The following is a 23,265-nucleotide window of genomic DNA, read 5'->3' as shown; positions in this document are numbered from 1 at the left end:
ATCTTGACCTGACCTGCCTGGACAGCTGCAAGAACGAAGGATTCCAGCACCGAGAAGTTTGCAACAACTAACCATGCCCCCCTCACCATGCCCTTAAAAGTGCTTTGCTGAAACTGTTGGAGGAGTTCGGGGGTTTTGTGGGCAAGAGCCACCTGTCTCCTTGCATGGCCCTGCCATAAACCTTTCTCTGCTCCAAACTCTGATGTTTCAGTTTGTTTGGCCTCATTGTGTGTCAGACATTTGTGGCCTATCAGACATATAGTGTACATATGCTTTAATGCACATCGACCAGAAGTAAACAATGTTCATGTTAAAAGTAAAGATTAAATGCCCCTCTTCTTGGGAGGTCAATGCTGATACTCCTTTGATGATAAGACTCCCATCCCAGGTGCCAAGGCCATACTGACTCGCTGCGTATGTGCTGATCTGTTCTTTTTTTGGAAAACCTGAAGAAGTATAACCCTGACTTGTTTAATATTCTTTGGTCTGGCAAGATATAAAACTGTGCTGAAAACGCTGCTTCTCCAGAGCAGTTTCTCAGAGTCATCTGCGAAGATGGCTTCCGGGTTAGTCTTCAGTCTGGCTCAAATAAAACTCTTTTCTATTCTTATTATTGATTGTTTATTGACTATTTTCATTGACACCCTCCTCCGGTGGAAGGAGTACACGTCCCTGCCCTGGTGATTTTGGGCTTGGCGATGTGACTGGCTTTGCCCAGTAGCCTCAACTATTCATTTATTTCCGTGATTGTTTTCCGTCTGAAACTCTCACCCCCTACCCCATTCCCATCTACCATCACAAGTTCCACAAGAGCAGGGACTGTGTCTCTTTTGGTTAGATTTTCAATCTCCAGTGCTTGGTGCAGTTCCTGGAACATGGCAGGTTCTCAATAAATATCTGAAGGATGAATGACAAGGATGATTCACGGAAGGTGTTCGTGCCCAGGTTCTGGGCTCCGGGGACAGACTTTCCTCCTGTTGCCTTCCTTCTGGATTCTCCGCTCATTCCAGTCTCTCTGAATTGAAGATACTGCTGCTGTTCTGCAAGGCTGGGTTTGGGGTCCAAATGCTGCGTGCTGCTTCTCCAGGTCCACTGGATCTGCACATAGCCCTTGGGAGAGCCTTGCTCTGCCTCCACGTCTGGCACAGGCCCCCGGGAGACTGCAAGCCAGTCTGGTTGGCCCCTGGCCGTCCATGCGCTGTGAGGGGATCCATTCACCTCGGCATGCTTCTCTGATGTCCGTGTGAGCACCTTAGTTTTCCAACGAGCCTCTGAGCCTGCTGGCCCTCCCCTTTCATCCTGGCTCCACGCTCTCTGGGGCTGTCAGGGCAACAGCCGATGCTGCCATCCAAGGCAACCGTATGGTGTTCAGAAAGCAGGGTCCCCACCTAAAGCTTGGTTGCTGCTTTCTCCCCAACCTTTTCATCCCCAAAGATCCTCATCTCACAGGCTTCTCAGCTCCCACACAGAAACACATCCAGCAGAATGGATGCTGGAAAGGTGCAGAAACCAGGCGATTTAAGAACAGTCATTCTGGAAAACAATTCTCCCAAGGGGGAAATCGTTAACTCAACCAATCAGGGTACTTTCTCTTGGATTTATAGAAACTCTTCTCTCTTATGTCCAATAAACATGAGCATTTTCCAGGCAATTTTCTTATCTTGGGACAAATGCATTATTGGTGCAAGATGGAGTAGCTATTCTTCAAGAATCTTTACGTTTATAGCCCTGAAAAGCATTTACAATGCTAGAGTATGGGTTTTCAGGCACACACTTTCAGTCTTTCTGTAAAGATGGCTTATGTAAACTTTTCATACTCCAGTCACGTAACTTCTCTTTAATCAATAGATCTGTTGCACACGGCTGCAGAATTTATTTATTTTTTTAAATAAAAGGACCACGACTCCAGGTGATATTAGAGGACTGCAGGACTTTTCATTTCACTGAGCGACTTTCTAAAATTAGAACCAAATTATCATCTCTTCAGAAAATTTGGCAAAAATCTGCAGAGTCCATGAAATACACTGGCAACGCGAGAGTCCAAGTGCACAGGGGTGGAGGGAGGTGTCCCTCACATGGCTGGGGGCAGCGGAAGTCATCGCAGACGATTAGAAAGATACTCCGCCAAACTTATCTCAGGCCTCAAAATGCCCAAACACTTTGCTTCAGGTAATACACGCCTGAGAAAGTAATCCAAAATGCAGACAAAGACTTTTGCACAGATATTCACTGATACACAGAAAAGTGGAACCAAGCTAAAGCCAGACAATCACACTGCCCTAGCTGACTGCAAGGACCCTGTCAAGCATGTTTGACCTTCTTGGAGAGAATGTCACACAGCCGCTGAGAGTGTGGTAAGGTTTCATGACGTGGGACAATACGTGTGGCCCAAAGTTAAGTGGAAAAAAACCAAAGTTCAAATAACTATGTATGAAGGGAGAAAGGTATACTGTAATACTGATAACACTGCATTCACTGGATCACGGGGAATTTTTATTGTAATTATTTTCCTTTAAAAAATTATTTTCAAATGAGCATGAAACACTCTATAATTTAAAAGATGTTTACATTAAAAAGTTGCGGTGGCTCAGTTGCTACTTATTACACAGAACTGGCAAATGTTGCCTGAAAACCATCCTTCTCCCTTGCCCACCTGGGCTGACAGACAACCTGTCTCTTCTCTTTGCCACAAAGGCCTCCTGTTGGCATGTCTGAGTGCCGCCCACATACTGGGAACGGGGTGCTTTGTCTTGCATTCAGTAATGAGGGGTGTTATAAATCCACGGAGCAAAAGCCTTGGAGGCTGGGAGGGGGTGACATGCTGTCACTATTTGCTTCTGGGCCTGGAGCCTGGAAGAAGGTGGGCGAGTCTGCCCAAGGGAGGGTGTCACTTGCCAAACCTCCGCGGGTGGACAGGCCCCAGCTCCTTGCTGGCGGGTGCTGCCTGTGTGCCGCCATCACCCAGGGATGCAGAGTCTCAGGCCAGAGACACACATTGGTGTTGGGGGACGCAGAGGGGCTTCCGGTCTCCAGCTAAAGCCTCATTGCTGAAACAAGGCAAAACAACCCACTTGTCTTAAACTGGCTGAAAATGTGGTCACGTTTTACTCTAAATACTAACTTCCCCCAGCTGGGTTATCGGAAATTCATCATCCTCAGAGTGTACTAGTTTCTAGAGGCCCCAGACAGGTTCCCCACATTGGCCCATGATCTGATAGGGCAGCTCCAGGCCCCCCAGGCCCCCTGAGCTTCCTCTTTGCCCTGGGCCCACGTGCCCATGCTTGCTGCTCCCGTGGGGGGGCCTTGCCCTGTCCTCCTGCCTAGGGAAACCAGCCTCCCGGCTGAGGGTACCAACTGCGGATGCCCTGAAGGCACCTAGACCTCAGCAGCAGAGGTCGGCTGGGCTCCATGGAAACGGAGGGAGGAGGGACCCTCCCTGCTGAGGCCCACCATGTTCCTCTGGGCCAGATGAACTCTGGCTGTTACGCCCACAGCCTTACGGGAGCTCTCTGGAAAGTTCTGTCTACTTCATTCACTGTCCGCATTGGAAATCTTACCACATCTGTCATGGAGACAAACAAGGAAACACACACTGGTTCATCCACCTCTGCAGAATTTTCTCCACACCTTTCCCTGCAACGCAAACTCTTGTCCCCCGTCAGTTAAGGAGCAAGAGATGCTGAGCAGGACGCGGGCGGAAACCGATCGCTAGAAGGTGCAGCATTGAAGCACCAAGCTCTCTGGGGGGTACTCCTCCCTGCCCTTTCCCAACACGGCCTCCATCCCCACCCCCTCAGGGCACCTGGTGAGTGGTACTGACCCCCGCAATGCAGCTTCAGTGCCATCTCATCTGGGAAGACCTTCCAAAGGCTCCGGCGCGCCTGTTCTCTGCTCTCCCAGCCCCTGGGTCCCCCGTCACTGCTCTGACCTCCCTGGATCAGAATCATCTATTCAGGATCGGTCACCTACTTGCCCTCACCCTGCAGATCCAGCTCACAGCCCCAGGACTCCCCGCCCACCTGGCTCAGGGTAGGCCCTGGGGGGAAGTTCCCTGGGTTGAATGGAAGCTTTGAGAGCCTCTCTTTTGTGCTGGGACCGTGGCCGTCTGCCTGCGTGGTTAGCGTGGGGTCAGTTCTCCAGGCCCCTGTCCTGGCATTTCCAGGGTCATGACACACTCCACAGTGTGAATCCAGGGCTGACTCACAGCTCTCCAGCCTGTTGCTCCATCCACCAAGAGCCGTGTGACGAGGACGCAGAGAGGAGGGGGCGCTATTCTGCCCACTTTAGAGATGAGGACAAGTGTGGCAAAGAGAGGCGGGTGGCTTGCTGTGGTCACATGCATATCACGGAAACCAAGTGTCTGTCTGACGTGCTGATGACGATGTCAGTGTCTAAGCTAATGCCACTCAGTAACGTCTTGGCATCACGGAAACCAAGTGTCTGTCTGACGTGCTGATGACGACGTCAGTGTCTAAGCTAATGCCACTCAGTAACGTCTTGGCATCACGGAAACCAAGTGTCTGTCTGACGTGCTGATGACGACGTCAGTGTCTAAGCTAATGCCACTCCGTAACGTCTTGGCTGGGCTTCTTATGTGTGTTATCAGCCTGCCTGGCATCCATCTGAGGAAGGAGGGCCATCTCACGGATGGGACAACTGAGCCTGAGATGTGAAATGCCCTGCCTAAGGTTACACCCCCAGCAAATGGCACCAACAGCCTGGCCTGACTCCTAAAACCACTTTAGAGGCCTCTTGTGGGTCTCACGGAGCTGCTCCTGTGTGCCGGGCACAGTTCTGCCTCGGGACCGCCCTCTGAGACAGGTCCTGTTATTAGTCTCATTTGCAGATACCACATCCGAGGGCTCAGAGAGGTAAGTGACTTGCTCAATGTCCCTGAGCTAAGGCATGATGGAACCTGGATTTGAACCCAGATCTTTCTGGCTTTGGAGCCAGCCCTCCTAAAGCCACACCCTCTCCTGACTCCCCGCAGGGAGAGAGTCAAGCGCCTGCAAATATTAAAAGAACTGTCAGTGGAAGAGGAAGTGGGCTGAAAGTGTGTGGCTCTGGGGGAGACCCAGGTCCATGGAGAGATAGGGTGGAGTGTGGAGTTCTGAGTCAGAAGACCTATACCTGCCGTGGTTTCACCTCTCAGCATTTGGGTGTCCTTGGGCAAGCCCGTCCCCTTCTCGGAGTCCAAGGGGTCATCTAAGAAGGCTGAGAGGTGCCCTCCTATCCTGAACAAAGGCAGGCACCAGCGACAGGCTTGTGTGGCAGGAGTGATATCTCTCCCCACTGCTACCCTGAAAACCACTGTCCTCTCTCATGGTGCCCTCCTGTCCAATGACACATCTTTATAGCACGAGGGAAGGGTTCTGACCACAGGATTCTCTGCAAGACAGCTTTCCTCCAATGGTCTCCCAAGGGGGCCAGTGCCCTCCTTTGCTCTGAGACACTGCAGCTGACTGGGCAGGAGCCCTGTGTGTGCAGGCGGGAGGGACTGGGGTTGCAGGCTGATCCTGTGTATTACCAGCTGGGTGGCAAGACTCTCAACCTCCAAGTCCTCATCTGCAAAATGGGAAGAGAACAGCTTTCAGGGTGTGGTGAAGCATGAGTACATGAGTACCTGCATCACCCTCACACAGAGCACGGCACACAGGAAGTGCTCCGGCAGCGGTGACTATTATTGTGGCTGAGTGTCGCTTGGGGTGAGTGCAGTCCACCCACGCCCCTCCCTCGCAGGGCTGAGGTTATGGACCCAGAAACCTTGGGGTCCATTTCCCCCCTGGCTCACACGGAGCCACGGGGAGCCAGGCTTGCGCGTGCATGCATTTATCCAGCAGGTCTTTAAGTGCATTGAAACGCCGCTGAGTAAGTAAATCAGCATCCTTGTCAGAGCCATTTGTTGCACCTTAAGGATCTACTGTGTCAGTGCTGTCACAACAGGTCATTATTCACGGAGGAGGAGAGCCCCACGAAGCCTCTCCCGGGGTGCGGATGCTCACCTGGCAGATTGGAGCTAACTCAAGGACCGTGGTCCTGGGGTCACGCCCACCAGAGTTAGTGGAATTCCAATTACTGGGTTTGGGGGCAAAATGTTCCATCGTGATTTAAAAAATTGAAATAAAGGGAAATAAAAAGAACTGTTCTTCACTGAGCCCCGCCATTTGTGGTTCTGAGGGCGGCGCTGTACCCGCAGACTTTCATCCCATCATCATTAGAAGGCATTGTTGTCCCCTTGGCAGTTGGGGAAGCTGAACCAGGCAGGAGTGACTTTCTCGAGGTTGCAGACTGCACTGGAGCTGAGCTGGGACTGACGCCTGGGTTCTCAGCCCCCGAGACTGTGCTCTTCCCTCCCCACCCCACTGTCTCCCTTCGGTTCCAGTTTTCAGCTCCAAAATCAAGGACATGATGCTCAAGCCACACAGACTTACCCAGCTCTATGGATTTCAGGGTGTGTGAATGTGTGTGTGCTCATTTGTATGATGGTATCTATTTTATCAGTTTTGATCATAACATTATTTGCATGGTGGTTTAAATTTTGCAAAGCATTTCCACACATAGAGCCTCTTGTGGTCTTCTTAACAATCTTACAAAATAACTGGGCAAAGATTTATGATTCTTAATTTATAGTTGAGGAAACCGAAGCTCAGCCAGGGTAGCGGTTTCAGTAAAGCCTGCGGATCAAGATGGAGCTAAATGCTGATGGACCCCTTCTTATCCCCATCCAGCTCTGTCTTCTCTGGTTTGTTCCTGATTCCTGCAGCCCTGCGACCCCATCACCTTCCTGACTCCTGCATCCCTGTGCCCCCATCACCTTCCCCCAGTGTTGGGTTCAGGGCTACACTTGGGAAAGGTGGGTGGAGGAATCAGAGGAAGGATGTGGAAGGAATAAAGGGGGAGGAGAGGAGGGTGGAGAATGGGGAGACGGGGGTCGGGTAGAGAATTCTGATAAAGAAGAGAGTCAGGAGGACAGGAGGAGAATACACAGAGGGCACGTGGGACAAAGGAGCTGAGCTCCTGGGATGAACCTCAAATAAAGCCAGGTTCTGTCCTGATGAATGGAGGAGTAGATGGTGGGTAATTGTCATGCTCACGTCTCTTACGGGAGAAAGTATCTTCCTGCTCTGGTGTGAAGAGATGAGCTTGGGCCTGACGTCTTTGCATTTGAAGCTTAACACCCAGGTCTCAGGCTCAAGTGGGGTTTCTCTGGCCGGTGAGATCGCCAGAGGCAACTTTAGGTTCAGACAAATAGTATGCAAGAGATGGACAATCTGCAAACATGGGTTTATTTTCAAATGAGCTGTAATCTCAAAGGGACAGTGTGCTGGACCAGGCTCAATCAAGGAAATGTGAGTTGGGTGAGTCAGGGAGAGGGGAGAGAAAGAATATTGGGCACCTTTTAGATGGAACCTATATATTGCTTCATTGAACTCTAGCTGCCCTTTCAAGGTAAGTCTCATCACCATTTTGGAGATAAGGTGAGAGGTTAAATACGTTCCCTAAGGACACACCGGTTGTGTCTTTTCTGAACAGTTTTCTGAGATGCCCTTTTATAAAGCTGGTTACCTGCCCCTTTGGAAATTCCTAACCTCCTTGTTCTATCCTCCTCCTTCCTCCTCATACCCCAGTCCCTCTGGGACAGACTGACACGAATGTGAATTCCATCTCTGCCATTTACCAGCTGTGAGGTTTTGGGCAAGTCACTCAATCTCTCTTGGCCTAAGTTTTCCTTATCTGTAAAATGGGCTAGAATTGCTTATCTGTCCTCTGTGCAGTGAACCTTGCTTTGGACTTTTGTACTTCTTTGCCTCTGTCTAAATGTGTCCATTTATTGTTCCATTTTTTTCTAGGCTGTCCTAGGTACTCCAATAAACAACTTCCCACTAAGGGGTCAATGGGCAATAATAGCTTGGTGCAAGTGTCAACAAACATTTTCTGGAATGGACCATAGTAAATATTCAGGCTTTGAGGGCCATCTGGTCCCCATGTAACTACTCAGCTCTGCTGTTGTAGTGCAAAAGCTGCCATGAGATAATATGTAAATGAATGAGTGTAGTGTATGCCAAAAAACTTTATTTACAGGCACTAAAATTTGAGTTTCATGTAATTTTCATGTGCCGCAAAATATTATTCATCTTTTGATTTTTTTCAAGCATTTAAGATGTACAAACCATTTTGTATCTCACGGTTTCACAAAAATGGGTTGACTAGATTTGGCTTGTGGGCTATACTTTGCTGAATCTTGGCTTAATAGTGACATTTGGCATTTGCAATTTAAGTGGGGATTATCCTGTTAAAGAAGAAAACCACAGGCCACAAATGGCATGGCTTGTGATAAGCCCATGATATCAAACCTAGATTTAATACCTGACCTAATTGCAGTTTCAACCTTCCCAAGAAATGTAATCTTAATCGGCCAGTCTGGAATTTTATTCTCAGCACCAACAAGGTAATCTGTCACGTGGTCCCTCTCTATCACCCAAAGGAAGAAGAGGCAATCTGCATAAGAGACCCTTGCCCTTTCCCCCAAAGAAGGTGACCTGGTCTGAAGCAACTCTTTTTCTTTCTTTCTTTCTATTTTTTTTGCTAATAGCCTCCTTGTCCCATGCTCCTTCTATAAAAACCCTCCATTTTGTACCACTCCTCGGAGCACCTATTTACTAGATGAGATGCTGCCTGATTCATGAATTATTGGATAAAGCCAATTAGATCTTCACATTTACTTGGCTGAATTCTGTTTTTTACCAGATTTGGTGGCAGCAGTGGGATTGAAGCAAACTTCCAATGGCATTTGGGGACAACAGGAAACACAGCCATGGTGCCCCATGAATACTTTTCAGTTCACAGTCCTTCTCACCATTTCCGAGGGAGATTGGCAAATTCCTCTCAGTATGAGTTCCATTCATTTTGCTTTCAAGCTCCCAGTATAACTGGCTTCCTTTATAGGGCAGGTCAGCTTGAGCTGGTAAATGATTCTGCCTGTAGCCAATTGAGCTGACAGATGATTCTGCCTGGAGCCAAGCCCTTAGCCTTTCAGAATGCAATTTCCAGGTTTTTGAGTGGAAAACCCCAGCCATTGATTCTGTTCCCAGATTCCACACTGGGAACTGATGAAGGTTTAGTGTGCAATTCGCCATTTGCTTGGAATCCTTCCCCAGATTCTATGTTGGGAACTGTTGGTGGCAGCTGCAGTTCTCCATTTTGTTTGGAATCAGTCCTCAGTTCCTCAATCCTTGGGGTTTGCTGGTTCAGTCCTTTCCCCAAGGTTCCATGGGAATTGTTGGTGGTGCATACAGGGCCTTCTTTTATCCAGGACGCAGAAACATCTCTTGGTTTCTGCCTATATGTTAATGTGCACATGTTTGTCTTCTCTTGTGTAGATAAAGGCTAATTGCTAATGAGATCCTTTATATCCAAAACTTGAGTGCACCACCTCCGGCATACCTTCTTATTTTACATCTGAGAACTGTGATTCCAGAAGCTGTAGGTATTTACAAAAATGGCAAAATCTTGCTAAGCTTGTTTTGTGTCCTGAGAGCTGGGCTTGGTAGCCACCAGGTTGAGGGTTCCAAAACATGGCCAAATAGAAATGAGTTATACTCTGTTTATGGCTAGGCATAGCTGGATAGAAATATGGGTTAAGCTCCATTTGTAGCCAGGGACCTACCAAACTGCTGTCAGCCCTTAGAGGAATTACAATGGCCATTATGAGGAATAGATAGGTCATTTAAAAAACATACATAAAAGCAAGGGCTCCCAAATCATACAAACAGATGGGATACCTATTTTAATAGGTATGCAGAAGTCTATAATAGTTTTTGAAATTCCAAAATAGCTTCATTGAAAGACTTATTGCAAAAGCCTAATGAAAAAATTAAAGACATAAAAGGTACCTAAAACAAAAGCTACAACCCAATTCTTTGGGGAATTGGAAACTACTGTCTTTGTCTTGAAAATCTCTGCAGGGCCAAAGGTGTGGCTCTCTAGAAGTTCAAAGTTCACCTGCCTTACAGGGAACTATCTTCAATATCCTGTAATAAACCATAATGGAAAAGTATATGAAAGAGAATATATATTTGAATCACTTTGCTGTATACCAGAAACTAACACAACATTATAAATCAACTATACTTCAATTAAAAATAATAAAGCAAGCAAACAAACAAATAAAAACCACAAAGTTCACCTGCCTTTTTTTTTTTTTTTTTTTTTTTTACCAATCCCCAAACCTCACCTCTTCCTCTCAAAATGCTTACAAAAATCAGGACATTGGAAACAGAATTGTACTGCGCTTAATCTGTGCCTTTGTGATATAAATTTCCTACTCCTATCTTCTTTAGGACCAAAGAGCCATTCTTTGAGATGCAATCTTAATAGGCAAGTTTCTCACCAGAAGAAAAAGAAAAAAAGAGAGTGAGGAGGTATATTTGGAAACTGGGCTAACTAGAAATCTTACAAATCTTTTCCACTAATATTAGTAACTATAAGCTCTCTGTTTGCAGCAGTATGTTTGTTTGTCTGTATATGTATATGTAGATATGTTTTTCTACCTTCGGATGGTATTGCCAAAATTAATTTGTAAAAGAGCTCTAGTTGGTTTCATTTTAAAGTTCTCAGAAATATAACAGAAACTAACTCAGATACTTTTGAAGTTCGCGTGACTTAGGATAATCTTTAGTGACTAAAAGCTAGTTTAAGTTTGTTGGTTTAATTAAAACAGACATATCTTTTAAGGTTATTGACATTGAATATAATGCAGATAAACAACTTTTATTCTACTCAGGTTTATTAGTCAGATTCATGTTTCTCTGTTGCAAAATTTGTCAGCAAAAAATAAAATAACTTAGAATGATGGCTGATTTTATCTAGTGTCTCATGAAGCTTTTGTGGGTAACTTAAACATGATTGATGTCAGCAAATGTTTCAGATAGATGTAAATAGGATAAGAATTTATATATAAACTTTTCAGCAACAATTGTATTTTATGGTATAGGTACTTAAAAATAGCCTTTGAAATCTCTTTTGGTAACTTGAAACTTTTGAGTTTTCTAAAGTTAAATGATAGAAATGTATTAAATATCTAGGTCTTTTATAAATAAGAAAATTGTGAAACATTAATTACTGAACATAGTTTTATCTACTTTTGGCTTCCTATTGCAAAGAAACTCAAGATAAATTTGGTTCTATTAGTGATAGGGATAGAGTAGGATAGTTACACAGGTAGTTGTAGAAGTCCCAGTAGCGGATTATAGAGAGGGAAACCTAGGGAACTTTGGGAGAACGCTGTAAATTAATGGTAGCTCAAGAAAGCTATCAGAATGTCATGAAATGAAGCAGGCTTGCTTAACTATAAAGCCATAAATAAAAGCATGAGATATGCCTGAGGTCACTAAGTGAAAGAAAAAAATGAGGCCTGCATTCTGCCGGTTTGAGTTCAGCAAGATAATGATCCTTAGGACCAAGGACAGGAATTTAAGGGAAAGGTGACATTCCTAAGTAGGAGCCGCTCATACGGAAACCTGAGATGATTCAACATATTTTAGTATATGTTACCATCCTTCTGCTGATTTGAATAAGTGCTAGACAGTCCTAGTTTGACCTCAGAGGGTCAAACACTCTCCTGCCTGATACGAAGGAGGAGTTAGTGATGTAAGCCTGACTGTCTACTTGAAGAATGAGGAAGAAGGCGGTCTTCTTCCCCTCCTCCACTTTCCTTTGATTATAAAAATGTAGCCTGCTTAATCTGTGGGGCAGAGGCCCCTCGCCTGCCCACTTGCTTCCCTCACAAGTGTCCTATGTTAATAAATCTACTTCTTGCCTATCACTTTGCCTCTCACTGAATTCCTTCTGCGCTGAGATACAAAGAACCTGAGCCTCGGTAAGTCCAGTCACCAGGTGAGTGATTCTAGTTAAAAGACCATGGGTTCGGGCTTCCCTGGTGGCGCAGTGGTTGAGAATCTGCCTGCTAATGCAGGAGACACGGGTTCGAGCCCTGGTCTGGGAGGATCCCACATGCCGCGGAGCGGCTGGGCCCGTGAGCCACGGCTGCTGAGCCTGCGCTTCTGGAGCCTGTGCCCCGCGACGGGAGGGGCCGCGATAGTGAAAGGCCCGCGCACCGCGATGAAGAGCGGTCCCCGCACCGCGATGAAGAGTGGCCCCCACTTGCCGCAACTGGAGAAAGCCCTCGCACGAACCAAAGACCCAGCACAGCCAAAAAAATAAATAAATAAATAAATAAATAAATTAAAAAAAAAAAAAAAAAAAAAAAAAGACCATGGGTTCAAGTCCCAATCTGAGTTTAGGCTAGGTTCAAGTCCTCACCTGGGTTCAAGCTCCAATCAGAGGTGCACGGTTTCATTAGTAAACATGTTTTGTGTCACACTGACTGTCCCGTGAAGAAACACATGTTTCTAGAAATTATGAAATGCATTCATAAATTTGTCAATCTAAAAAAAATGCTCGTCTGACATGTGGTTCAAAATTGCTTACTTCTGAGTTTTCACTAGAAATTAAGGTTTCTAAGAGTTAAGAATTCTAATGAATAAACGTAATTAAAGCTATTAGTAATAATAAGGGACACAACTTTATATGCAAGGAATGTAGGATGTGTTTCTTGGTAAGGAAAAGATATGCGGTATGGAAATGCATTCCTATTAAGGGAAATGAAAGTAATTTTGCCTAAACTAGAACTTCTGGTTATGAAGGACAAACTTAATTGTATACAGAAAGTTGAAGAGAGTGAGAAAAAGAAGGAATTTTACCTTGTATAATCCATCAAACTGGTTAAAATTGAATCAATATTATAAGGGTGTTAAAATATGCTTTAATATCGGTATATGGTTAGGTCACTCAAGATGGCTGTTCTCTTGCTCTCTGTACATCCCCTGCCAGACCAGTGCCTGCTTCACCTACACCCTACACGCATGACTACGTACTTACCCCAGGCCCCAGCTAGTGACAGCATATCAAAGGGGTGGTGAGGGGTGTGCCCCTCTGTTGGTTTCCCTGGTAACTAATGAGCCAATCTGATGTCAATTTCCCGTATAACTGGCAATCTCCCCTTCCCCTGGGGAGTGAAGACTGCCACCATGTCCTGACCACCATCCGCTGCTGCACACGGTGGTGGGGTGTCGCTGCAGGACCTTGCTTCAGACGTGTAAGCTCCCCCATCCATTAAACCACTGATGTCTCTATTGCTGATTCCGGGCTCTTTCTTCGGTCTTGAAGCTGGGCAAGCACAGACCTTAGAGGCCTGCGGGGTACAGTCCAACAATCAGTAATATACTTACGTGAAATTAAAACTTGGTTTTGTTTCATCTGCTAAAATGACAAAGGAGATTCTTTCCACATGCACTAAAAACCTGACTGACCCCTGGATTGAGCACGTAAATGTGAAACAGGAAGGAAAGAGCCAGGGCATAGCCTTTGAAAGAATGACATAGCCTGAGGACATGACATAAACTGATTAGAACCAAATGGGTCCAAGATGGCGGACAAGTTGACTTCCACTAGACCTTGAGCCTCCGTATACGCTCACACCAGCAAGCTAAATGACACACCCACAGGCGCCATGACAGTTCCAAGACCATAACCGATCAAAAAGTGGGCAGTGGCCCAATTCCTGGAAATCCCTGCCTCTTCCCAAAATAGCTGGAATACTCCTGCCACTCATTAGCTTATGAAATTATCCACTCCTATAGAAATGGGCAACCCCATACCCTGGTGCTTTTCTCACCTTCTGAGATGGCCCACACTCTGTCTGTGGAGTTTGTTTCTCTCTAAATAAATCCACTTCTTACCTATCACTTTGTCTCTCACTGAATTCTTTCTGCAATGAGACATCAAGAACCTGAGCTTCATTAAGTCCTGAAACCAGGTGTGTTATCTCAGTTGGAAGACTGTGGGTTTTGGCTGGGTTTGAGTCCCATCCATGTGGGTTTGAGTCCCAGTCTGAGTTCTGGCCGGGTTCGAGTCCCGGCTGTGTGGGTTCAAGCCCCAGTCAGGGTTTTGGCCGGGTTCGAGTCCCGGCCACGTGGGTTCAAGTCCCAATCTGGGTTTTGGCTGGGTTCGAGTCCCGGCCACATGGGTTCGAGTCCCAATCTGAGGTGCACAGTTTCAAATGCAGGGAATAAATCCACCTCCTGGTTAGGAGTAACTACAAGTGAGATATGATCAGAAATCTCTCCTTAACACTTGGAGACATTACAAATTCTGTTGCAAAATCACTAGCTGCCCAGCAAAGATCCTTATACTCTCTGGTCAAGGTTTTTCTTGATAATAGAATAGCCTTTGATTATCTTTTAGCTGAACAAGGTGTCTGTGCTGTACCCAACACCACCTGCTATATGTGAGCTGACACTTTAGGGAAGTTGAAACTCAGTTACGCAGGATTACTGAAGAAGCCACTTGGCTTAAGAGGGTGACTGCTTCAGTGGGGTCTTTTCTTTGATTGGTTTGGGTCTTGGGGACCATGGTTCTGAAGTGCACTCCAAACATTGAGAATTATCGTGCTTATTATAATCATAATAGTACTTGCTGTGTTGTATTCTCTCAAAACCCTTTAAATGCATGTTTGCAGTTGCTAACCACCAAGCAAATGATCTCCCTAAGACTGGAACATCAGAAAAAAAATGAAGAGAATGACCAACTTAAGGATTATGAGCCTGGAACTGTGACCTGTGAATGTCACAGGGATTAAGCAAAGACACTGTGACCTATAGGTGCCACACCAAGGATCAACAAAGCTGTGACAACTACAGAGCAATAGGCGAGAGTGGTGTTATTGCCTTCACTTTTCATCATATCTCTCAGTTAGGCTGAGAGTTTGACCAAAAGGGGGGAACTGTTAAAGAGAAAACCACAGGCCCAAAAAGGCACTACCTGTGCTAAAGCCCGTGATACCAAACATAGATTCACTACCTGTGCTAAAGCCCGTGATACCAAACATAGATTTAATACCTGACCTGACTACGGTTTTGACCTTCCCCAGGCATGTAATCCTTTCTTTCATTCTCTCTTTTCCTTCCTTCCTTTCCCTTCTTTTTCCTCCCTCCCTCCCCCCTTCTTTCCTTCCTTCCTTTCTTTCTTTCTTTCTTTCTTTCTTTCTTTCTTTCTTTCTTTCTTTCTTTCTTTCTTTCTGTCTGTCTTCCTTCCTTCCTTCTGAAGTATAGTTGATTCACTAATATAATATTATATTAATTTGCAGTGTATAAGATAGTCTAGAGATGTAATCTTAATTGGACAGTCTGGAATTTTCTGGTCAATGGAGACCCTTTCTGTCCCCCAAAGGAAGAAGAGGTAATATGAATAATAGACTCTTGCTCTTCCCCCAAAAGAAGGTGACCTGGCCTGAAACAATTCTTTCTTTTCTTTTGATAACAACTTTCTCGCCCCTCCCTCCTTCAGTAAAAACCCTCCATTTTGTACAACCCCTCCGAACACTGGACACTGCCCAATTCATGAAGTGTTGAATAAAGCCAATTAGATCTTCACATTTATTACACTGAATTTTGTTTTTTAACAATCCTTTAGAACAAAATGTTGGTACCCTAATGGTAATATCTTGGACTCCCTGGCAGGACAGTGAAGGAGGGAACTGAGGGCAAGGAGCCATCCTTTCCTCTGTCTTTCAGCCTGCAACAAGGGTGACATCACCAGAAGTTCTCCAATGGACACATCTCCACCTTCTGAGCCCTGCCTGTTTCTGTTTAAGCAAATCTGGGTACTTACATGGGCTTTTCACTCTATGATTCAAAATCAATGCCTCTCAAGTAGTAAAACCTAAGTCAGCTCTTTGTTGTACTTGATCAATAATTGATCTGACTTTTGCAAGGGGCAGGGTGAAACCGACTGACCCCTGGGGCCTGGGCATTTTTCTCCTTGGCAGGGTGGCAGGCACGTGGACAGCCGCAGAAGGGACAGAATATATACTTGACAAGGCTTAGCAGAGGTCTATTCTACCCAAGACATGCCTGAGTGCCAGTCTTGTCCCCTAGCCTATCCGGTCTCATGGGATTTGCCTGAAAATCTAACCTCCTTTGCTGCTCAGTACTTCGAATTGGTTTTGGAATAAATACATGACTTTAGATACTTTTCCAGAAGTGCTCTGCTTAGTGCACTCAGGAAAAATCATCCTCTTCAGCTAGTCTCCCTGCCCCAATTTCTGTATCCCAGCCACCATCTATGTGGTTGGCCAGAAAGTCCTTCTTCTCCAAGATCCCCCCTCATCATGCCACGGCATGAAAGCCTCTGGGCTCCCCACTGCCCTTGGGGTAACACAAGAGGTCTCCCTCTTGATCTGGTCCCCACTGGCCTGTCCAGTGCTCTCCCCCATGCCCTGGCCACATCATGCTCCCCCCCACCTTCCTGACATCTGCTCCCGAACCTGGAACACTCTTCTTCGCTGTGCTAAAACTATTATCTTTCAAGATTGATCCCAGGTGCCTCTGCCCCAGGGCCCCTGCAAGGTTAAATGTCTCTCCCTTGTGTCCCCAGTGCTCCCTCCAGCAGAGCTTGTGTCCCCCATGTTGCCTTCTATACTATGAATCCTGGTAGGTCTTTTTTCCTCTGTATTCTCAGCCTTCAGCACACAGTGGGCCTTCAGTAAAGGGTAAATGAATTCACATCAGAATATCTCCTACTGTGTCATATGTGTGTCAGTTTTGGTTATCTCACAATGCGAATAACTAAGGGAAAATTAATCTCAACCAGCAGCTTTCAGGCTATTGTCTTTTCAACACAAAAATCTTAGACATACTCTAGGTGTTTAGAAATATTTTCTGCATGACCTTCTCACTCCAAATGAAGGCCATGGACCAGCAACATGCAGATCGACCCCAGACGTACTAAGTCAGAATCTGGATTTTACCCAGCCTCCCAGGTGCTCATGTGCACAGTCAGATTTGAGAAGCGTTCCTCTCAAAGATACCCTCCTCCTTCCTAACAAAGGCCTGGTTTGTGGGATGGTAGAAACACCGAGACAGTTTGACACACCTGGAGAATAATTCAAGCCCAAAAGAACAGAGAAGAAATAGTTCATTATGTGGCTGCATCTCCTTTTCTTTCTATATTAAATAAGACACCTTACTGTGAAGGTAAAAGGAGCAGGAATTGGGCCCGAGGGAGAAGTTCTAGGAACCCGCAGCGTTGGGTGAACTGATGCTGGGCGAGGTGTAATTGGCTGCCGTGGGATGGTGCTCAGGGATGAAGTAGGAAAATGAAGATGGGATTTTGCGGGGGCTGGAGTCTGGAAAGCTGATTTGATGTGGGAACTTCAGATCCAGAATGGCAGGATGTCTGGTCAGCAACATGCCTGGGAAAGAAACGGTGAAGGGCCAGGGAGAGAGTCTATAGTGGTTCTCTTCAGAGGGGAGCTGTTTTGCATAAAGGGGACAGTGACAGACTGAACTTTGGGTCTCAGGTGGCAGGAGCAGGTAATAATAAATACAAAATCTGACTTGCAACAATAAAAGGGAAAATGTCCTAAGTAAGTGTTGTGCAGACAATGTTTTCAGCTTGAAACATAGAAAGAGATGGGCCAAGGGATTATAGAGAACAATAAAGGAAGGGAAAAAGAAGGGACGTGTTTCTCAGTATGACATTACATAACATAATGTAAAAACTAAACAAACAAAACCCTCAAACCAGCAACTGAATTGCAAATGCTCCTCTAGGACACAGTCTGTGGCCCCTCTAAGCAGGGGTCAGCAGTGCCATCTCTGACTGTGTCCGTTGCTGTTACTGCCCCCATCCGCCTGAGAGCCTCTGAGGGCACTGCATCCTCTGTGGTGCTCTGACCCATGGATGGATGCAGATTCTTCCCGAAGTCCTCAGGCATGGGTACCTATAACCGCTTGGCAGGAGGGAAACAGACACTAAGAAGACTGCAAGTCCAGATGCCTGGCATGAAAAGCACAAGCTCATCTTTAGCATGTGTACTGCATGCACACCTTTTTTCTGGTTCCTATTAGAATCATCCATCTCTGTGAATAAGAGCTGCTATAGGGATACTGCGTGTTCTCAGAGCTCAGGACAAAACACAGGTTTAGTTCTCCCTTTCACCCACACAGATCAAGCTGATGCTTTGAGGATGCTCTTCTTCCCTGGGCAGCTGAGAATGGGAGTGACATTTCCTTAGGCAAATCTCCACCTACCCCTGCAGAGAAAGCTGACCCTGACCACCTACTCAGAATTACACTCTCAGAATACAGCAGAGAAGACAAAACTCACGTAAGAGCAAGACACATACGCCTGGTACCCTGGGGTCATTTTCTGGGTGCAAAGCCTTCCTCCCCTTGCTGCCAGCTGAGCCTCTGATAAGCCCTGCTCTGCCATTGGTGAGTGATGGTGGTAAGCAAGCTTTTAGGTGATGCTTAGGTGATGGACAGAAAGTTCAGGGAGTGCCAGGGTCTGTGAGGAGTGTGGTTCTGCCCTCAGGGAGCCCATATCATTTCTGGGAAGACAATATTCACCCACAGAAAAAAGACAGAGAATGGAATACCATAGCCCGAGCAGATGATGCCTTAGCCAAGGTCTGAAAGGCAGGTGGCAGCAGAGCCAGGGGGTGGGATGTCCTTTGTGTACAGCTGGGTAAGGCCAGCATCGCCTTGGGAAAGCTGCAGCCCTACATTCCTGGAAGGGGTTAGTGTGATGGAAAAGAGGGCCAATGCCCTGGGGCATCACTGGAGTCTGGGAGGAAGGGAGGGCTCTAGCTGTGAGCAAGTCCCTTGCTCCTCCAGCATAGCTAGCTCCCTGGGACAAGCTGAGCACAGAAAGGGCTTGTGATGGCACTGACTGGGAGTGAGTGGTCCAGGGGAGACAGAAGGCTCTGAGCGTGATGGATTGCTTTCACTATGCTGCAGTCCCCTCCTGCCTGGAGGGAAATGACTTAGAACAGGTACAAGAATTTGAACTGCCAACCTGCGATTGCTTGGTGACTGTTGTTGCTTGAGAGAAGCCAGCTCTGGGAGGAGCCTCTGTTCTGGGCAATTACGCCTGGCACACATCCGCAGTGCCCTCACTCAACAGCTGGGTCCCCGGGGCTTGGGGAGCATCGTGGCGCCTCACCCTGGCATCCAAAATCTTGACTACCAACCCTCCCCTCCACTGACTTCTCCAAATTCGCTCCCCATTTTCTCCCCAGTCCCCACCCACTCCGCAAGCCAGACTGGCTTCCTGACATTGTTCACTGCGCCCTGAATGGCCTCCCGTCTCTTTGTTCCTCTCCTATTTTACACAGTGCAGCCTTCACCCAACACCTGCTTCAGGAAGAACCAGCCCTTTCCCCTAGGAACCGGATGGCCTCTCCCAGTGAGGAACAGCCTGCTTCATCTGTGGTTAGCAAAACGAAACAAAACGAAACAAACAAACAAAAAGCAACCCAGTAAAACATGGCTCACTCCAGTTTGCTCCACAAAGCTGGGAGAAGGGGCTGGTCAGGAGACACATATCTGGGACCGGTGGTCATGCTCTTCCCTGCAGAAAGGAGAAATTTGAGCTCTGAGGCTGCAGCCCTGGCCAGGAGTAGAAGAGAGAACAGCCCCAAGATGGGCTGGTCAGAAGTGGCGGTTGCCCAAGTGGAGGAGTAAAGTGGACCAGTACGGTGGTAGGATGGAAGATTCCTCTCTAGGTCTGGGGGCTGGGATAGGAGTGCCAGGAAAGCACTTTGACCATCACCACACATATCTGAGAACTTGGAGGACCTGTCTGTGATCTGAAAGCCTGCTGGGACAATGGCTGGGGAGACAGACCTAATGGCTGTCTACAGTGGGTGAGCTAGAGGGAGGAGGGGGGTGACGCAGAATCCAGAGTCGGCTTCTCCCACCCAAGGCTGGCAGACTTAGGCAGGGAGCCACCATCAAGTAGTTGGTCCAGATGTTACACCTGCTTACATCGCTTTGCCTGGCACGGTGAGCAGGTGCAGGGAGGTGCTGCTTCCCTCTTGTCTTTGTTCCACACAAAGGTACATTTTTCACCATTCATTCATGCATTCAGCACTTGCCAATCACCTGCCTTGTGCCTGGCCCTGTGCTGGGGCTGCAGACACACCAGTAGATGGATAGCATCCTTGCCTCCTGGACCTCCCTGTCTAGAGCTGAAAATAGCCTCATGCCCCGAGGTAGGGGCCCCATGCATTCTTCACACGCAGAATGAAACATTATTAACACGTTTTACTTTACATACATTTAACACTGAAACAAGTACAAACTCCATTAGGAAATTACATTTAAATATATTTCAATGTGATTCCAAATCTGTAGGTGTCTCATTTATCAAAGACAAAAAAGATTGGGACCATTCTCCAGATATGGCTTTGCGTTTTGCTTTCCTCACTTTAAACCTCATTGTGAGCTTGTTCCGTGTTTAGAGAGCTTTTATATTCTTTCCAGGCTTTCTTTTCAAAAGTGAGACTTTCCCTGGGGCCAGTTGTTATGCGTCAAAATAAAACAAGATGAGTTCTTCTTCACTCAAATAGCTTTTCATTCATTCATTGATTCTTTCATTCATTCAATGACTGTTTCTTGAGCACCTACCATTGGGGCCAGACATGTGCTAAACCTGAGAAATTCCACTGTGAACAAGAGAGACAGAATCCTGCCCTCAGGGTCCTTAGGGTCTAGTGAATTACACTCAACCAGAGTTCAGGCCCCCTGAGGTCAGGGACACACAGTTTCCCACTCTGGCTTGTTCCTTTTTCTCTGTCTCTTGCTTGAAATAGACGGACACAGAGAAGACTCTCCTTTGTTCTTTACCTCTCATATGTCTTAGCTGTGTCTCCTCTACTCAGAATTTCACCTTGTCTACTTTGTTCAAAGGCAAATGATTCCGGTTCTCTCCAGAGGTGGATTTAATTACCCCCTCCCATCTTTCTAGTTGCAAGATTAAGGAAGATAAAGTTGTGCAGGGGACGATCTGAGGACAATGACCCAGGTGGGTCCTCAGGTGTCCTTGTGTTGCACCATGAGGTCCTGCCAGTCTGGCCTGCTGAATTGGATTAGGAATTAATGCCTGACTAAAAGGCAGCCTTTCAAAGTCTGACCAGTGACCTATATGTGGTCTGGCATCAGCCTGTCCCGTAGGGACATGAATGACCAACACAGCTAATCGCACCCTCTCTTGGGGAGTTAAGAATGAAAGATACAGAGAGATAGAGATAGAGAAAGAGAAAGAGAAAGAATTTAACAGGGGCCCTGAAGATTTAAAGACGTATGAAGGGAAGGCAGCAGACAGAAGGCACAAAGTGGATGAAACCATGGAGCGCCCTAAGTTATGTGTAAGCAGAACCCTGCGACAGCATCAACAACCAAAATGGTGTCACAGAGATAACTCCAGCATCCCTGCTCGGCCACCAGAACTATTGGTGCCACCACAAGAGCTCTTGTTATTCCATAAACCAACCAATCCTCTGCGAGCTCCATCTCTGCAGCTGACCTTCCCATCCTTATTTCCGCTTAGTTCATTGCTACACCTCCATCCTCAAAGGGTAACCTGAACCTTCTGTCTTTGCATCCTAAAAGATCTAAACTAGCACAAATATCCACCTCCATCGAAGGCCATTGCTTCTCCATTACCAGAGCCAACACTTTAGAAACCCCCTAACACAGAGGCTGGATTCTGGATCTCCAGCCTCTGCCCGTATGCCCTCTGTGCAAGCCCAAGGAACACGCAACCTTCCCCAGGTGCTGAGCAATTATCAAAACTTGAAATGCACCAGCTGAACTCCGAACCCTTAGGTAAAGTGAATTGACCCTTTCTCCTGAGCACTGTGGGATAATTCCTATTGATAGGAAGATGTCATGAGACTTGAGAAAGGGCACACTGGACAAACTGGGCACACGAGTTAGAGGAGTTGCCTTGGACGTTCTCAGCTGTAAAATGGGGGTACTACACCTCCCAGGAGTTGTAAGAACAAACAGGCTACTCTGTTTCTCACAGCAGAGTGCCTGTGCTTTACAAATTCCTCTAGTGATGCATTGTGATGATTGGAGGGCAAGTCCAGCACCTCCTATACACCTGGCCAAGCTGCCTTCACCCAACAGGACTGACGAGAGCAGGCCCACCTTGCCAGCCAGGCTTGCAAACTGGCTTCACGTCCACCTGCACCAGGGTGTCCTGCGCTGCAGGCTTCTGTCCACAGTCATAGGCGGTCACCAGGATCTCATACTGGCGTTGCTTGTCATAGCTCAGCTTCTCCGTGTTCCTGACATTGCCTGAAGATACAGGGACATTGAAAATCATTTCAGATCAAGTTAACCATGTTGCAGTTCTTCAAAATCCCTTCTGCCCTCTTCCAACCTTCACCAGAATAAAATGTCCCCTTTCCCTATCTCTTTGTAAAGACTAGGGCAAGTAGGGATGTGGCTTCCACATGTGGCCTGCTTGTGCCTTGGTGGCAGATTCTCAGGAACCACTGGCCGGAGCCACCCCAGCTGTGGAACGGAACTGCCAGGTAATTCTGCACACACATCTGGAATCCAACTGGTTGTGTTAAGTACGGGGTCGTCAGAAGACCACCCTAAACTGCGCCAACATTAACCCTACAGAAGACCACCCTAAACTGCACCAAACTAACCCTACATTAGGCTGTGTCCCTAATGTAGGGCAACATATGCTCATCTGACATGAAATCTCTGGGAAAAAGATGGAATTCAGAAACGTCCTGACACGTACTTTTTAACATCTGGGCTCTTCGCCAAGAATGTTCATTGCCTCTTCTCACATTATTTTGCTACCAAATAGGAAGTAAAATCAATACGAGAAAACATGTGACCTCTCTTCTGAAAGCTACACAGAATAACAGATTCCTTGCCCTGGTGGCAAAGACATTTTTCTTCTCCAAGAGAGACCAGACATTGTTTCTGAGCCATTTGTGTGTTTTTGTTCCTGTGGGTTTGATATTATGGTTCAGAAATAAATATTTGACAATTAATGAGCAAACTTTTAATTGACTATTTTTGCTGAAATACAATTTTGGTTTCAAAAAATGAATCAAGGCCTGATGTGCATTTAATACTTTTTACTTTTTGATTCCCGGAGATTAAAGTCTCCCTTTGTTGAGAATAATTTCATTCTGGCTTTTTTTTTTCATTGGTAGAGCTGACAGCAAATTAGAATTCAAGTGATATCATCATCCTTTGCCAGAAGCGAAATCAAGAGTGGCGTGGACATATGTACACTACTAAATGTAAAACCGATAGCTAGTGGGAAGCAGCTGCATAGCACAGGGAGATCAGCTCGGTGCTTTGTGACCACCTAGAGGGGTGGGTT

General features: G+C 46.6%; 1 protein-coding gene across 1 annotated transcript in view; it reads right to left on the bottom strand.

Moving 5' to 3' along the window:
* CLSTN2 (calsyntenin 2) overlaps positions 1–23,265 on the bottom strand; it is a 643,531-nt gene that overhangs the window by 128,237 nt on the left and 492,029 nt on the right. Inside the window, exon 5 of the mRNA XM_057545313.1 lies at positions 22,059–22,208. Within this exon, the coding sequence (XP_057401296.1) occupies positions 22,059–22,208 (150 nt within the window). The remainder of the gene's footprint in view (positions 1–22,058; positions 22,209–23,265) is intronic.

The sequence above is a fragment of the Balaenoptera acutorostrata genome, chromosome 4, assembly GCF_949987535.1.
Source record: "Balaenoptera acutorostrata chromosome 4, mBalAcu1.1, whole genome shotgun sequence".
NCBI lineage: Eukaryota > Metazoa > Chordata > Mammalia > Artiodactyla > Balaenopteridae > Balaenoptera > Balaenoptera acutorostrata.
The sequence above is the reverse complement of the archived record's forward strand: the minus strand, read 5'-3'. Positions and strand labels throughout refer to the sequence as shown.